We start from the raw sequence: 18,328 nt of genomic DNA, 5'->3' as shown, positions 1-18,328 counted from the left end.
GTTATCGTTTCCGTCTCCAGGACTGTAAGGGTTGCCATGCAAGTGCCTGTAGTCATGACAACGTCACTGGGCCAGAAGATCTCAACGGTTGCCGTGCAACAGGCGCCAGGGACGTCGGGAGGCCAAGCGACGTACCAATTGGCCAACGCCTCTCCCATCGGCACGGCAACGGGCAACGCAAACTCCCAACCGAAGGTGGGTAACCACGCTAGTTGGTGTGTCAGCTAGCTACTCTGTAGTGCAGACAGGCTGGACAGTTTGACGGCTGAGGGACACAAACCATCTCTTCTCTCCAGGTTGTGATCCAGACACCCCCCCCCCCCCCCCACACACACACTCTGTATAGCTCTAAAATGTGTAGACCTGTTCCTAACCATATCTCTTCTCTCCAGGTTGTGAGTCAGACCACCCCCACTCTGTATAGATCTAGAATGTGTAGACCTGTTCCTAACCATCTCTCTCCTCTGCATGTTGTAATCAGACCCCCCACTCTGTATAGATCTAGAATGTGTAGACCTGTTCCTAACCATCTCTCTCCTCTGCATGTTGTAATCAGACCCCCCACTCTGTATAGATCTAGAATGTGTAGACCTGTTCCTAACCATCTCTCTCATCTGCAGGTTGTGATCCAGACCCCCCACTCTGTATAGATATAGAATGTGTAGACCTGTTCCTAACCATCTCTCTCCTCTGCAGGTTGTGATCCAGACCCCCCACTCTGTATAGATATAGAATGTGTAGACCTGTTCCTAACCATCTCTCTCCTCTGCAGGTTGTGATCCAGACCCCCCACTCTGTATAGATATAGAATGTGTAGACCTGTTCCTAACCATCTCTCTCATCTGCAGGTTGTGATCCAGACCCCCCACTCTGTATAGATATAGAATGTGTAGACCTGTTCCTAACCATCTCTCTCCTCTGCAGGTTGTGATCCAGACCCCTCACTCTGTATAGATATAGAATGTGTAGACCTGTTCCTAACCATCTCTCTCCTCTGCAGGTTGTGATCCAGACCCCTCACTCTGTATAGATATAGAATGTGTAGACCTGTTCCTAACCATCTCTCTCCTCTGCAGGTTGTGATCCAGACCATCCCCACTCTGTATAGATATAGAATGTGTAGACCTGTTCCTAACCATCTCTCTCCTCTGCAGGTTGTGATCCAGACCATCCCCACTCTGTATAGATCTAGAATGTGTAGACCTGTTCCTAACCATCTCTCTCCTCTGCAGGTTGTGATCCAGACCCCTCACTCTGTATAGATATAGAATGTGTAGACTTGTTCCTAACCATCTCTCTCCTCTGCAGGTTGTGATCCAGACCATCCCCACTCTGTATAGATATAGAATGTGTAGACCTGTTCCTAACCATCTCTCTCCTCTGCAGGTTGTGATCCAGACCATCCCCACTCTGTATAGATCTAGAATGTGTAGACCTGTTCCTAACCATCTCTCTCCTCTGCAGGTTGTGATCCAGACCCCCCACTCTGTATAGATATAGAATGTGTAGACCTGTTCCTAACCATCTCTCTCCTCTGCAGGTTGTGATCCAGACCATCCCCACTCTGTATAGATCTAGAATGTGTAGACCTGTTCCTAACCATCTCTCTCCTCTGCAGGTTGTGATCCAGACCCCCCACTCTGTATAGATATAGAATGTGTAGACCTGTTCCTAACCATCTCTCTCCTCTGCAGGTTGTGATCCAGACCCCTCACTCTGTATAGATATAGAATGTGTAGACCTGTTCCTAACCATCTCTCTCCTCTGCAGGTTGTGATCCAGACCATCCCCACTCTGTATAGATCTAGAATGTGTAGACCTGTTCCTAACCATCTCTCTCCTCTGCAGGTTGTGATCCAGACCCCTCACTCTGTATAGATATAGAATGTGTAGACTTGTTCCTAACCATCTCTCTCCTCTGCAGGTTGTGATCCAGACCATCCCCACTCTGTATAGATATAGAATGTGTAGACCTGTTCCTAACCATCTCTCTCCTCTGCAGGTTGTGATCCAGACCATCCCCACTCTGTATAGATCTAGAATGTGTAGACCTGTTCCTAACCATCTCTCTCCTCTGCAGGTTGTGATCCAGACCCCCCACTCTGTATAGATATAGAATGTGTAGACCTGTTCCTAACCATCTCTCTCCTCTGCAGGTTGTGATCCAGACCATCCCCACTCTGTATAGATCTAGAATGTGTAGACCTGTTCCTAACCATCTCTCTCCTCTGCAGGTTGTGATCCAGACCCCCCACTCTGTATAGATATAGAATGTGTAGACCTGTTCCTAACCATCTCTCTCCTCTGCAGGTTGTGATCCAGACCATCCCCACTATGGTTCCAGCCACAGCGGAGAACGGAGACAAGATCACGGTCCAACTGGCTAAGATCATCACCATCCCGGCCCACCAGCTGGCCCAGTACCAGCAGCAGAACAAGCCTGGCCTGGGGGGCTCCCCGACGGGCAGCATCTCTCCTGGGCGGGACAAACTCCTGGGGGGTACGAGCCCTGGCACCTCATGTTACCATGGCTGCAGGGACACAGGTGTCTGTTTTTAAAAATAGTTTTTTTATTGGCCATTTTAAGCTAAAAATCTGAAAACACATTCTTTAAAACATCACAAGATACTGACATGCAAGTATAAAAGTATTGCATTTGGGCACAGACTTAATGTGTTTTTTTGTTTATTAATTTGTATTTATTTTTGTTACAAATTCAAACATGGTCTTCATTTATGGAATTACAAATTGTATCCCCTGTGACCAAGGTGATGAGGCTGGCCGTTCCCACAACGCTGCATCATCATCAACAACAACAGACACATCATATCGTCACGACGACGCAAGGTGGCGGGACCGGGACGGCAGTGGTCACCGTGACGACGACAACAGCCAATCAGAGCGCTCCGGTGGCGGCATCCCATATCATCAGCGGCATCATCAAGAGATCTGGCACGGCGACGAGAGAACAGCAGCAGCAGGCCAAGACGCTGACCGTTAGAACGGTACAGGCCCTCCCCGTCCAGACCACGTTACCGGAAGCACCGGAGATCATCACGGTAGTCGTCTAAATCAGAGGAGGTCCCGCCTGAGATCAAGTCAGAAGATCCGGAGTGTTGAGGCCACAAGTACGGACACACACACACACACACACACACACACACACACACACACACACACACACACACACACACACACACACACACACCTCAACATTGTTTGTACAGTTTTTGCCCACATAGTTTGTTCCTCTTTTTCTACATGACAGTTTGAGAGACTATAAAGACCCACAACCAGCTCTGATTTACCCTGGGGGGGGGGGTCTACCTTCCTACCACAGCCTCATCTCTATGGAGACCCCATGCGCATCCCAAATGGCCCCCTATTCCCTATACAGTACACTACTTCTGTAGGGAATAGGGTGTCATCTGAGCTGTACAATACTGTCGGTTACCCAGCCAACACAGGAGCCCAGCAATGACTTCTCAGAAGGGAAGAATCTCCTTCAGAAAAAGGGACCAAGTCAAGTTTATATCACTACAGGTTCTGTTTCTGGCAGACGAGACACTAGCTGACTAAGCTACAACGGACAAATGCAAACTTTAAAAAAGACAAAACGAGAACACTAAACAAAAGGCTAATTATTAAAAACCAAAAAAAAAATGTGAACTGGAAAAGGAGAGAGATGGAGGAGGGGGGGGTTTGTATAGAAATGTATCTGTGTACGACCAGCATTTGATTTGCCGAATCACTGTGCAGATTCCGGTGCGTTAACCAACCACACGAAAGACTGCGGGCTGTTCTAGGATCAGCTCTTACAAGGGGAAAATATAAAGCCAAGGGGACTTGTGTATATAACTATTATACAGTTTAGGGGGAATTGAATTCACGACAAAACAGCCTTAGAATGATCTGTTCTTATTCGTCATTCATTGTTTATAAGGTCATTTAGCTTTTTTTTTGTGTGTTACGGTTTCTTGACCATTTTGGATACCTTGTACCAAGCACAGTGTTATAGAACAATACGACAACAACCTTGTTCTCTTATAGTCTGAAGCCCAGGTCAGTGGGTCGGTTACAGGGTTTGGGGTCAAAACCATTACAATTCAGGAAGTAGACTGAAATTCCAATTCTCTTCAATGATAAAAAAAAAAAAAAAAAAAATTAGCATCGACTGTAATAGAAATGGAATTGACTCCCAACCCCTGGTTGGTTCTAGTAGGCCTTGACCATAGGCTTACTACGTCTACATCCCCACGGTAACGGTCTCTAGGGTAACTGCTCGTCAGCCATCTTGGCTCCGCCCCCTCCCTTTCCTTCAGCAGTTTCTGCTTTCCTTAGTCGTATGAAGTGGCAGAAAGCTGTTCGGAACTGAACTAGTTTGTATATTCAACATTTGAAGTATATTCTATTTTGTTGTACTCTTGTTTCAAAGTGTATTCAAGTAGATTTTACTGAAAATAAAAAAAAAACATTTGAATTAAACGACTTTCTGTTTTGTCTTTTGTTTAAATTAAATTATGCTTTTCCAAAGGTGATGTTTCTGCATTTGTGGTAAATGCTGTTGTTGGTTCAGACATGTTAGAGGTGATCCACACACCTGTTGTTGGCTCAGCCGTGTAGACGGAGTACAGAAGTTTAGTAGCTCCAGAACCATTTAATCAGAGTTCTAGGTTCCATCCCCATCAGGAACATGTGTGTAGACGGAGTACAGAAGTTTAGTAGCTCCGGAACCATTTAATCAGAGTTCTAGGTTCCATCCCCATCAGGAACATGTGTGTAGACGGAGTACAGAAGTTTAGTAGCTCCGGAACCATTTAATCAGAGTTCTAGGTTCCATCCCCATCAGGAACATGTGTGTAGACGGAGTACAGAAGTTTAGTAGCTCCGGAACCATTTAATCAGAGTTCTAGGTTCCATCCCCATCAGGAACATGTGTGTAGACTGAGTACAGAAGTTTAGTAGCTCCGGAACCATTTAATCAGAGTTCTAGGTTCCATCCCCACCAGGAACACACCGAAGACGGTATGTCGTAGTTAATGTCCACATTTCACATGCTGGTGATAACTGTAGTTCCACAGCTTACCACCAGGGGACATTGGATGGCATTTCAACTGGTGAGGTAGGAAGTGATTTATAATGTGTAGAACACCACACAGAGACAGAAAAGAAGGGCAGATTGTTTTATTACACACAGGCTGACAGTTTGACTATAAACTATTGTCCTGGGACTGATGGACTGGAAATAACTGGGTCAGTTGGTAGTACGTGGCACCATGCCAGGGGTATGGTTTAGTTTCCTACTGGGGCCACTGTACACCATGCCAGGGATATGGTTTAGTTTCCTACTGGGGCCACGGTACACCATGCCAGGGATATGGTTTAGTTTCCTACTGGGGCCACTGTACACCATGCCAGGGATATGGTTTAGTTTCCTACTGGGGCCACTGTACACCATGCCAGGGATATGGTTTAGTTTCCTACTGGGGCCACTGTACACCATGCCAGGGATATGGTTTAGTTTCCTACTGGGGCCACTGTACACCATGCCAGGGATATGGTTTAGTTTCCTACTGGGGCCACTGTACACCATGCCAGGGATATGGTTTAGTTTCCTACTGGGGCCACTGTACACCATGCCAGGGATATGGTTTAGTTTCCTACTGGGGCCACGGTACACCATGCCAGGGATATGGTTTAGTTTCCTACTGGGGCCACTGTACACCATGCCAGGGATATGGTTTAGTTTCCTACTGGGGCCACTGTACACCATGCCAGGGATATGGTTTAGTTTCCTACTGGGGCCACTGTACACCATGCCAGGGATATGGTTTAGTTTCCTACTGGGGCCACTGTACACCATGCCAGGGATATGGTTTAGTTTCCTACTGGGGCCACTGTACACCATGCCAGGGATATGGTTTAGTTTCCTACTGGGGCCACGGTACACCATGCCAGGGATATGGTTTAGTTTCCTACTGGGGCCACTGTACACCATGCCAGGGATATGGTTTAGTTTCCTACTGGGGCCACTGTACACCATGCCAGGGATATGGTTTAGTTTCCTACTGGGGCCACTGTACACCATGCCAGGGATATGGTTTAGTTTCCTACTGGGGCCACTGTACACCATGCCAGGGATATGGTTTAGTTTCCTACTGGGGCCACTGTACACCATGCCAGGGATATGGCTTAGTCTCCTACTGGGGCCACTACACCATGCCAGGGATATGGTTTAGTTTCCTACTGGGGCCACTACACCATGCCAGGGATATGGTTTAGTTTCCTACTGGGGCCACTGTACACCATGCCAGGGATATGGTTTAGTTTCCTACTGGGGCCACTGTACACCATGCCAGGGATATGGTTTAGTTTCCTACTGGGGCCACTGTACACTATGCCAGGGATATGGTTTAGTTTCCTACTGGGGCCACGGTACACCATGCCAGGGATATGGTTTAGTTTCCTACTGGGGCCACTGTACACCATGCCAGGGATATGGTTTAGTTTCCTACTGGGGCCACTGTACACCATGCCAGGGATATGGTTTAGTTTCCTACTGGGGCCACTGTACACCATGCCAGGGATATGGTTTAGTTTCCTACTGGGGCCACGGTACACCATGCCAGGGATATGGTTTAGTTTCCTACTGGGGCCACGGTACACCATGCCAGGGATATGGTTTAGTTTCCTACTGGGGCCACGGTACACCATGCCAGGGATATGGTTTAGTTTCCTACTGGGGCCACTGTACACCATGCCAGGGATATGGTTTAGTTTCCTACTGGGGCCACTACACCATGCCAGGGATATGGTTTAGTTTCCACCCATACAACATATAAACACACTACTGGAAGTTTGTTTATATTACAAATTAAATGTACCGTAGGGGTACGTTCAGATAGAAATATGCTATTTAGAACAAACGCTCACCTCTGACGTATACAGTAAGGAATCACGTTGGCTCTATTTAGTGGTATTTCTATGTGCAACTTTCAATAACGTTTTTGTACTGAACAAGTATCATTAGGCATTAATGACACACCTGACCAGTAAAGGACATGTATATATATATATACACACAGTAAGAGGAAATGCTGATGAACATTACAAAACACATATATACCCTCTGCAGTTGAGGAAATGCTGTGAACATTACAAAACATATATATACCCTCTGCAGTTGAGGAAATGCTGTGAACATTACAAAACATATATATACCCTCTGCAGTTGAGGAAATGCTGTGAACATTACAAAACATATATATACCCTCTGCAGTTGAGGAAATGCTGTGAACATTACAAAACATATATATACCCTCTGCAGTTGAGGAAATGCTGTGAACATTACAAAACATATATATACCCTCTGCAGTTGAGGAAATGCTGTGAACATTACAAAACATATATATACCCTCTGCAGTTGAGGAAATGCTGTGAACATTACAAAACATATATATACCCTCTGCAGTTGAGGAAATGCTGTGAACATTACAAAACATATATATACCCTCTGCAGTTGAGGAAATGCTGTGAACATTACAAAACATATATATACCCTCTGCAGTTGAGGAAATGCTGTGAACATTACAAAACATATATATACCCTCTGCAGTTGAGGAAATGCTGTGAACATTACAAAACATATATATACCCTCTGCAGTTGAGGAAATGCTGTGAACATTACAAAACATATATATACCCTCTGCAGTTGAGGAAATGCTGTGAACATTACAAAACATATATATACCCTCTGCAGTTGAGGAAATGCTGTGAACATTACAAAACATATATATACCCTCTGCAGTTGAGGAAATGCTGTGAACATTACAAAACATATATATACCCTCTGCAGTTGAGGAAATGCTGTGAACATTACAAAACATATATATACCCTCTGCAGTTGAGGAAATGCTGTGAACATTACAAAACATATATATACCCTCTGCAGTTGAGGAAATGCTGTGAACATTACAAAACATATATATACCCTCTGCAGTTGAGGAAATGCTGTGAACATTACAAAACATATATATACCCTCTGCAGTTGAGGAAATGCTGTGAACATTACAAAACATATATATACCCTCTGCAGTTGAGGAAATGCTGTGAACATTACAAAACATATATATACCCTCTGCAGTTGAGGAAATGCTGTGAACATTACAAAACATATATATACCCTCTGCAGTTGAGGAAATGCTGTGAACATTACAAAACACCCTCTGCAGTTGAGGAAATGAACATTACAAAACCCTCTGCAGTTGAGGAAATGCTGTGAACATTACAAAACATATATATACCCTCTGCAGTTGAGGAAATGCTGTGAACATTACAAAACATATATATACCCTCTGCAGTTGAGGAAATGCTGTGAACATTACAAAACATATATATACCCTCTGCAGTTGAGGAAATGCTGTGAACATTACAAAACATATATATACCCTCTGCAGTTGAGGAAATGCTGTGAACATTACAAAACATATATATACCCTCTGCAGTTGAGGAAATGCTGTGAACATTACAAAACATATATATACCCTCTGCAGTTGAGGAAATGCTGTGAACATTACAAAACATATATATACCCTCTGCAGTTGAGGAAATGCTGTGAACATTACAAAACATACCCTCTGCAGTTGAGGAAATGAACATTACAAAACATATATATACCCTCTGCAGTTGAGGAAATGCTGTGAACATTACAAAACATATATATACCCTCTGCAGTTGAGGAAATGCTGTGAACATTACAAAACATATATATACCCTCTGCAGTTGAGGAAATGCTGTGAACATTACAAAACATATATATACCCTCTGCAGTTGAGGAAATGCTGTGAACATTACAAAACATATATATACCCTCTGCAGTTGAGGAACATTACAAAAAATACCCTCTGCAGTTGAGGAAACATTACAAAACATATATATACCCTCTGCAGTTGAGGAAATGCTGTGAACATTACAAAACATATATATACCCTCTGCAGTTGAGGAAATGCTGTGAACATTACAAAACATATATATACCCTCTGCAGTTGAGGAAATGCTGTGAACATTACAAAACATATATATACCCTCTGCAGTTGAGGAAATGCTGTGAACATTACAAAACATATATATACCCTCTGCAGTTGAGGAAATGCTGTGAACATTACAAAACATATATATACCCTCTGCAGTTGAGGAAATGCTGTGAACATTACAAAACATATATATACCCTCTGCAGTTGAGGAAATGCTGTGAACATTACAAAACATATATATACCCTCTGCAGTTGAGGAAATGCTGTGAACATTACAAAACATATATATACCCTCTGCAGTTGAGGAAATGCTGTGAACATTACAAAACATATATATACCCTCTAGTTTATTACAAACCCTCTGCAGTTGAGGAAATGCTGTGAACATTACAAAACATATATATACCCTCTGCAGTTGAGGAAATGCTGTGCTGTTGAACATTACAAAACATATATATATACCCTCTGCAGTTGAGGAACTGCTGTGCTGTTGAACATTACAAAACATATATATACCCTCTGCAGTTGAGGAAATGCTGTGAACATTACAAAACATATATATACCCTCTGCAGTTGAGGAAATGCTGTGCTGTTGAACATTACAAAACATATATATACCCTCTGCAGTTGAGGAAATGCTGTGAACATTACAAAACATATATATACCCTCTGCAGTTGAGGAAATGCTGTGAACATTACAAAACATATATATACCCTCTGCAGTTGAGGAAATGCTGTGCTGTTGAACATTACAAAACATATATATATACCCTCTGCAGTTGAGGAACTGCTGTGCTGTTGAACATTACAAAACATATATATACCCTCTGCAGTTGAGGAAATGCTGTGAACATTACAAAACATATATATACCCTCTGCAGTTGAGGAAATGCTGTGCTGTTGAACATTACAAAACATATATATACCCTCTGCAGTTGAGGAAATGCTGTGAACATTACAAAACATATATATACCCTCTGCAGTTGAGGAAATGCTGTGAACATTACAAAACATATATATACCCTCTGCAGTTGAGGAAATGCTGTGAACATTACAAAACATATATATACCCTCTGCAGTTGAGGAAATGCTGTGAACATTACAAAACATATATATACCCTCTGCAGTTGAGGAAATGCTGTGAACATTACAAAACATATATATACCCTCTGCAGTTGAGGAAATGCTGTGAACATTACAAAACATATATATACCCTCTGCAGTTGAGGAAATGCTGTGAACATTACAAAACATATATATACCCTCTGCAGTTGAGGAAATGCTGTGAACATTACAAAACATATATATACCCTCTGCAGTTGAGGAAATGCTGTGAACATTACAAAACATATATATACCCTCTGCAGTTGAGGAAATGCTGTGAACATTACAAAACATATATATACCCTCTGCAGTTGAGGAAATGCTGTGAACATTACAAAACATATATATACCCTCTGCAGTTGAGGAAATGCTGTGAACATTACAAAACATATATATACCCTCTGCAGTTGAGGAAATGCTGTGAACATTACAAAACATATATATACCCTCTGCAGTTGAGGAAATGCTGTGAACATTACAAAACATATATATACCCTCTGCAGTTGAGGAAATGCTGTGAACATTACAAAACATATATATACCCTCTGCAGTTGAGGAAATGCTGTGAACATTACAAAACATATATATACCCTCTGCAGTTGAGGAAATGCTGTGAACATTACAAAACATATATATACCCTCTGCAGTTGAGGAAATGCTGTGAACATTACAAAACATATATATACCCTCTGCAGTTGAGGAAATGCTGTGAACATTACAAAACATATATATACCCTCTGCAGTTGAGGAAATGCTGTGAACATTACAAAACATATATATATACCCTCTGCAGTTGAGGAAATGCTGATGAACATGTTTAACATGTATTCAGACACCTTTACTTTCCCCACATTTTGTTACAGATTCATTTTAAAATGTAATATTTTTTAAATCAATCTACACACACAATACCCCGTAATGACAAAGCAAAAACAGGTTAAGACATTTTTACAAATGAAAAATATTCAAATTCAGTACTTTGTTGAAGCGATTACAGCCTCAAGTGTTCTTGAGTATGACTCTACAAGCTGGTCACACCTGTATTTGGGAAGGTCCTCTCAAGCTCTGTCAGGTTGGTTGGGGAGCGTCGCTGCACAGATATTTTCAGGTCTTTCACCATAGGGATGGTGCCACCACCATGCTTCACCATAGGGATGGTGCCACCACCATGCTTCACCATAGGGATGGTGCCACCACCATGCTTCACCATAGGGATGGTGCCACCACCATGCTTCACCATAGGGATGGTGCCACCACCATGCTTCACCATAGGGATGGTGCCACCACCATGCTTCACCATAGGGATGGTGCCACCACCATGCTTCACCATAGGGATGGTGCCACCACCATGCTTCACCATAGGGATGGTGCCACCACCATGCTTCACCATAGGGATGGTGCCACCACCATGCTTCACCATAGGGATGGTGCCACCACCATGCTTCACCATAGGGATGGTGCCACCACCATGCTTCACCATAGGGATGGTGCCACCACCATGCTTCACCATAGGGATGGTGCCACCACCATGCTTCACCATAGGGATGGTGCCACCACCATGCTTCACCATAGGGATGGTGCCACCACCATGCTTCACCATAGGGATGGTGCCACCACCATGCTTCACCATAGAGATGGTGCCACCACCATGCTTCACCATAGGGATGGTGCCACCACCATGCTTCACCATAGGGATGGTGCCACCACCATGCTTCACCATAGGGATGGTGCCACCACCATGCTTCACCATAGGGATGGTGCCACCACCATGCTTCACCATAGGGATGGTGCCACCACCATGCTTCACCATAGGGATGGTGCCACCACCATGCTTCACCATAGGGATGGTGCCACCACCATGCTTCACCATAGGGATGGTGCCACCACCATGCTTCACCATAGGGATGGTGCCACCACCATGCTTCACCATAGGGATGGTGCCACCACCATGCTTCACCATAGGGATGGTGTCAGGTTTCCTCCAGACATGACACTTGGCATTCAGGCCAAAGAGTTCAACCTTGGTTATCATGGTTAGAGTAGTATTTCTAAAAACCTGTTTTTGCTTTGTCCATTGTGGGGTATTGTGAAGATTGATGAAAAACATTAATTTAATCTATTTTAGAATAAGGCTGTAACGTAACCACATTTTGAAGAAAGTCAAGGTGTCTGAATACTTCCCAAAATGCACTGTAATACTTCAGAATATTTCGGCAAGTTCATTCCTAGTTCGCCGGCTAACCCCTTGATCCTGCTCTGTAGGATTACCCCCCTTGAACTGAAGCAGCCCAGGACACGTAGAGTTGAATAGTAGCAGGTAGGGTGCAATCATCACAGAGTCAGAGACAACAACAGCACCTCTGCTGTAGACAGGAACCATAGAGCCTAGTTTCAGCAGTCTGTCCAGTCCAATCATCACAGTGTCAGAGACAACAACACCTCTACTGTAGACAGGAACCATAGAGCCTAGTTTCAGCAGTCTGTCCAATCATCACAGTGTCAGAGACAACAACAGCACCTCTACTGTAGACAGGAACCATAGAGCCTAGTTTCAGCAGTCTGTCCAGTCCCATCATCACAGTGTCAGAGACAACAACAGCACCTCTACTGTAGACAGGAACCATAGAGCCTAGTTTCAGCAGTCTGTCCCATCATCACAGTGTCAGAGACAACAGCACCTCTGCTGTAGACAGGAACCATAGAGCCTAGTTTCAGCAGTCTGTCCATTCCCATCATCACAGTGTCAGAGACAACAGCACCTCTACTGTAGACAGGAACCATAGAGCCTAGTTTCAGCAGTCTGTCCAGTCCAATCCAATCATCACAGTGTCAGAGACAACAGCACCTCTACTGTAGACAGGAACCATAGAGCCTAGTTTCAGCAGTCTGTCCATTCCCATCATCACAGTGTCAGAGACAACAGCACCTCTACTGTAGACAGGAACCATAGAGCCTAGTTTCAGCAGTCTGTCCAGTCCAATCCAATCATCACAGTGTCAGAGACAACAGCACCTCTACTGTAGACAGGAACCATAGAGCCTAGTTTCAGCAGTCTGTCCAGTCCAATCCTCTCGGTCTCTCCTTCATTCAGTGTTTTAAATCGATAACATGACTTCTGAAAAGAAAGCTCACACCAAGCGGGTTGTCTCCTCCCCATTTCCCTCCTCCTGTTCTCCAGTCATCATACCCCAGAGAGATGGGTTCGGACTCAGAGGGACAGTGGCGCTTCTATTCCCTCCTCCTGTTCTCCAGTCATCATACCCCAGAGAGATGGGTTCGGACTCAGAGGGACAGTGGCGCTTCTGTCCCCTCCGTCCCTCGTTCTGTCCCCTCCGTCCCTCGTTCTGTCCCCTCCGTCCCTCGTTCTGTCCCCTCCGTCCCTCGTTCTGTCCCCTCCGTCCCTCGTTCTGTCCCCTCCGTCCCTCGTTCTGTCCCCTCAGTCCCTCCATCCCTCGTTCTGTTCCCTCCGTCCCTCGTTCTGTTCCCTCCGTCCCTCGTTCTGTTCCCTCCGTCCCTCGTTCTGTTCCCTCCGTCCCTCGTTCTGTTCCCTCCGTCCCTCGTTCTGTTCCCTCCGTCCCTCGTTCTGTTCCCTCCGTCCCTCGAATTGTCAAGAGTCCATATGATCCTCTTCACTCCTCCTGCTGCTTTTTAAAGCTGAAGTCACACACCAGCGAGAGGTGATCGGAGGGGTAGTTGTACGACGGAAGCCTGTTGGGGCCAATCTGTTCCTCTGTAGGCATATCCAACACTGCGTCCACACTGAAAGCTTCTCTAGAGTACCAGATATAATCCAATGTGGTGCAGCACTCTCCCGTCGGCCGGATCTTCCACGTGGTGTAGGCCGGTTCCGAAAGCCCGTCCCGGCTTAACCGTTTATAGGCGGAGTCAAGGATCAACGGTGACGATGCGAAACGCTGGTAGACGTCCTCTGAAGGCACAGCGTTGAAGTCGCCGCAGACGAGGAGAGGGGTGTCTGGGGAGACGCCGATGGGACCCGAAGGACCCCGGTGATTGGGTGAGGGTGGCGAGGTTCCGGAGAAGGTCGGAACCCTGGGCACTACGGAGACATTCCCAGCCGCTCCGGGCTTTGAGGTGCGTCACGGCAACACACAGCCGCCGGCCTGTCACCCTGCAACGCAGCGTCGTGACGACCGCCACCTGTAGGGAAGACAAATGCATAAAACAGTTAAGGGTTTACGTTCCAGTCTGTATGTTTAACAATCTACACAAACAGTGGCTGTCCAGGAGGAGGGTTGACCTCTGACCTCTCTTGCCTGTTATAAAATAGGATCCTGTCAGAATCCTTCATTCCCTGAGGTAATCGACGTGCTTGGAAATCAGAGTTTCCATCCAATTAGGGCCAGACGTTGTCAGACCAGTGATTTACTTCAAGGAAGGAAGGACCGTTCAACTGGCATAGTTTTACAGACCTGGTTGGTGGGTGTTAAAAGGGCACACAGCCGGACATTCACACTATCCACCAAGTCCAACCGGGCTTCATCGTAGAACAGAGCACATCCATCCGGACCGTTGTTGCCCTCCACATTCAAACACGGAGACCAGGGCTTGGGGCAGAAGTTGCCGCGGTAACCCAGGCTGGCCAGGATTGGCTGGAAGGTGTCGTAGTAGTGGTCGACTTCCTGTAGACACAGGATGTGAGGTCGGTAGGTGAGGATCTCTTCTAGGATGAGGTATTTACGCTCCGCCCAGTTCAGGGCTTCCAGGGGACAGTTGACGAAACTGTCCATACCTTCACCTAGAGCTGGAGGGAGAGAGAATTCATCTGTCAGTCCGTCCGTCCGTCTCACTGTCCTCGATGCCAATTCAAATGAGCAATAATATACCATTTAATAACCCTGAATGAGATTAAATGTTCATGACTATTTTTGCTACAATTAAGAACCATATTTACCTTGAGCCAGTATGTTCCACTGCATAACTCTGATGGTCCTCTGGGTGGCATCGTTGTCCACTTCCTCCCTGTCCACCTCTCCCTCCCCGGGGCAGATGAAGGCTCTGAGGAGGCGAGGAGGCCTGTCCCGTAGAGCCTCCTCACACTCCCTCAGCAGCTCCAGGGGGTGCCCCCCCGGGGGAGAATGACACCCCTGTGAGGGGGAGGGGTGCTGGGCCAGGGGCGTGGTAGTGGTGTTGTTGTTGACTAGGGTCTGGGCCAGGGAGCTGTAGAGTCTACTGGCACCACTGCCCATTGGACACACTGGAGAGAGACAGAGAGAGAGACAGAGAGACAGACAGAGAGAGAGAGACAGAGAGAGAGCGAGACACAGAGAGAGCGAGACACAGAGAGAGCGAGACACAGAGAGAGCGAGACAGACAGAGAGAGCGAGACAGACAGAGAGAGCGAGACAGACAGAGAGAGCGAGACAGACAGAGAGAGCGAGACAGACAGAGAGAGCGAGACAGACAGAGAGAGCGAGACAGACAGAGAGAGCGAGACAGACAGAGAGAGCGAGACAGACAGAGAGAGCGAGACAGACAGAGAGAGCGAGACAGACAGAGAGAGCGAGACAGACAGAGAGAGCGAGACAGACAGAGAGAGCGAGACAGACAGAGAGAGCGAGACAGACAGAGAGAGCGAGACAGACAGAGAGAGCGAGACAGACAGAGAGAGCGAGAGACAGAGAGAGACAGAGAGAGAGAGAGAGAGAGAGACAGAGAGAGACAGAGAGAGAGACAGACAGAGAGAGACAGACAGAGAGAGACAGAGAGAGACAGAGAGAGAGGGTGTAGGGAGAAACATTGTAGGAGTTGAGTTACAACAATAACATGATATTTCACAGGACACTTTAATCCAATACCAAGTCCCAAACTATTTTAACCACAACTCTCAGTGATCCCCACAACATAGAACCACACAAAGGGCCAACAAGGGTAGCCTGAGGTTGATTCCATCCCAGAAATAGGTGTCAGTCTCTAGGGAAAAGTCCTGCGAACCCTGGGCCTCACTCCCCACGCGCCTGGTTCTGGGCCTCACTCCCCACGCGCCTGGTTCTGGGCCTCACTCCCCACGCGCCTGGTTCTGGGCCTCACTCCCCACGCGCCTGGTTCTGGGCCTCACTCCCCACGCGCCTGGTTCTGGGCCTCACTCCCCACGCGCCTGGTTCTGGGCCTCACTCCCCACGCGGCCTCACTCCCCCCCACGCGCCTGGTTCTGGGCCTCACTCCCCACGCGCCTGGTTCTGGGCCTCACTCCCCACGCGCCTGGTTCTGGGCCTCACTCCCCACGCGCCTGGTTCTGGGCCTCACTCCCCACGCGCCTGGTTCTGGGCCTCACTCCCCACGCGCCTGGTTCTGGGCCTCACTCCCAACTATCTGAATAGGACATCTATGGGTGGACTTTCAAACGGTGTGTGTGTTTGCAAGGAAAATTGTGTGGTTCAGTTCATGTGTGGATACAGAAAGACTGCTTGTTAGCTGGTTCTGACTGCCACAGCTGGCTGATGTGCCTTACCTTGTCCTGGGACAACAGTAGCTCTGTGTGCTATGAAGGAGTGTGTGTCTCCCCTTCCTCCATAGTGTGTCTCTTCTCTGGTTTCAGACAGATGAGTGTCTCCTTCCTCCATTATTATTATTATTATTATTATTATTATTATTTATTTTATAGTGTGTGTTCTTGCCTCCGTCTTGCTCTACTTTCAGTCGGTCAATGTGTGGTGTGGTGTGGTGTGGTGTGGTGTGGTGTGGTGTGGTGTGGTGTGTGTGTGTGTACTATTTATTTCTCTGCTGTCAGTTTGTGTGCCAGTTCCTCTTTACTCTCAACTAGTCACATGCACCAGTGACCCTACAGCTCAGTTTGTAGTGACTGTGTGTGTGAGCGCATGGACAACAGTATGCTGTGAGATAAACATGACTGTCAGCTGACTGCGTGTTCCTCTTTTTGCCCTCTCTGGACACATGAACCAGTAAGGCTCAGTTTATAAAGGACTACATCTCCCAGCTCTCACATGAACCAGTAAGGCTCAGCTTATAAAGGACTACATCTCTCAGCTCTCACATGAAACAGTGAGGCTCAGTTTATAAAGGACTACATCTCCCAGCTCTCACATGAAACAGTAAGGCTCAGTTTATAAAGGACTACATCTCCCAGCTCTCACATGAAACAGTAAGGCTCAGTTTCTAGTAGGACTACATCTCCCAGCTCTCACATGAACCAGTAAGGCTCAGTTTATAAAGGACTACATCTCCCAGCTCTCACATGAACCAGTAAGGCTCAGTTTATAAAGGACTACATCTCCCAGCTCTCACATGAACCAGTAAGGCTCAGTTTCTAGTAGGACTACATCTCCCAGCTCTCACATGAACCAGTAAGGCTCAGTTTATAAAGGACTACATCTCCCAGCTCTCACATGAACCAGTAAGGCTCAGTTTATAAAGGACTACATCTCCCAGCTCTCACATGAACCAGTAAGGCTCAGTTTATAAAGGACTACATCTCCCAGCTCTCACATGAACCAGTAAGGCTCAGTTTATAAAGGACTACATCTCCCAGCTCTCACATGAACCAGTAAGGCTCAGTTTATAAAGGTCTACATCTCCCAGTCTAATGGCAGCTTGTCGTTGGACTACATCTCCCAGCTGTCAGCTCTGTCTTCATTGTTTCTAAATTCTAGTTGAACCTGTGATAGCCTTCAGTTGAACTGGATTAGCCTCATCTAGTCCCCTGACATTAGTATCTCTCTACCTCAATACTGATCTAGGGTGAGTATGGTTATTAACCTCATGAAGGTAAAAGGTTATGTCAGGCGAAGGGTGATCTGATCCTAGATCTGTGAATGGTGAATCAACCCATGTAAAAGGGGAAGGGTGATCTGATCCTAGATCTGTGAATGGTGAATCAACCCATGTAAAAGGGGAAGGGTGATCTGATCCTAGATCTGTGAATGGTGAATCTGACCTAACTGGGGTTTAGGCTCCCAAGAGGAGCAGTTGTTCACTGACTTGCCAAGTTAAATAAAGTTAAATAAAAAAGAATGTATGAGTAAATCAAAACCTAAAACTATTAGGTAGGTTACTAAGCAACAAACAGACCTATTGTTGACATTACCACTAAAACCTAATATCTGTGCCAAGACCAATAGCCGTCCAGAAACAGTCAGTGGCCAGCAGTTTTACTATCTGCTGTTTGTTCTATTGCTGATTCCTGACGATCTCATACTGGCCCATATGTCCTGAGG

General features: G+C 46.1%; 2 protein-coding genes and 1 pseudogene across 2 annotated transcripts in view; 1 reads left to right on the top strand and 2 right to left on the bottom strand.

Annotated features, from left to right (window-relative positions):
• Window positions 1-4,485, top strand: part of LOC124023341 — a 36,905-nt pseudogene extending 32,420 nt beyond the window's left edge.
• Window positions 4,486-5,170: 685 nt separating this feature from the next.
• Window positions 5,171-7,278, bottom strand: LOC124023342. The gene is made up of 2 exons (XM_046337855.1): window positions 5,411-7,278; window positions 5,171-5,275 (listed from the first exon to the last, which is right to left on the bottom strand). The coding sequence occupies exons 1-2, from the start codon at window positions 6,176-6,178 to the stop codon at window positions 5,255-5,257; spliced, it is 789 nt and encodes a 262-aa protein (XP_046193811.1). The 5' UTR covers window positions 6,179-7,278; the 3' UTR covers window positions 5,171-5,254.
• A 6,394-nt stretch (window positions 7,279-13,672) lies between these two features.
• LOC124023344 (nocturnin-like) overlaps window positions 13,673-18,328 on the bottom strand; it is a 35,405-nt gene continuing 30,749 nt past the window's right edge. The window contains exons 2-5 of the mRNA XM_046337856.1: window positions 15,049-15,351; window positions 14,567-14,898; window positions 14,148-14,294; window positions 13,673-14,116 (exon numbers count right to left, since the gene is read on the bottom strand). Coding sequence (XP_046193812.1) covers window positions 13,766-14,116; window positions 14,148-14,294; window positions 14,567-14,898; window positions 15,049-15,351 — 1,133 coding nt within the window. The 3' untranslated portion in view covers window positions 13,673-13,765. The remainder of the gene's footprint in view (window positions 14,117-14,147; window positions 14,295-14,566; window positions 14,899-15,048; window positions 15,352-18,328) is intronic.

This window comes from Oncorhynchus gorbuscha, unplaced genomic scaffold (assembly GCF_021184085.1).
Source record: "Oncorhynchus gorbuscha isolate QuinsamMale2020 ecotype Even-year unplaced genomic scaffold, OgorEven_v1.0 Un_scaffold_1600, whole genome shotgun sequence".
Classification (NCBI taxonomy): domain Eukaryota; kingdom Metazoa; phylum Chordata; class Actinopteri; order Salmoniformes; family Salmonidae; genus Oncorhynchus; species Oncorhynchus gorbuscha.
This window is presented reverse-complemented; position numbering and strand designations above follow the sequence as displayed.

What these genes read in the sequence shown, in the direction of transcription:
- LOC124023342 (XM_046337855.1), bottom strand. Translation starts at nt 6,178, where the DNA reads ATGGTGTACAGTGGCCCCAGTAGGAAACTAAACCATATCCCTGGCATG. An exon ending in TAAACCATATCCCTGGCATG is followed by an intron (nt 5,276 to 5,410) that starts GTGTACAGTGGC and finishes ACCCCTGGCATG; the next exon opens with GTGCCACGTACTACCAACTG.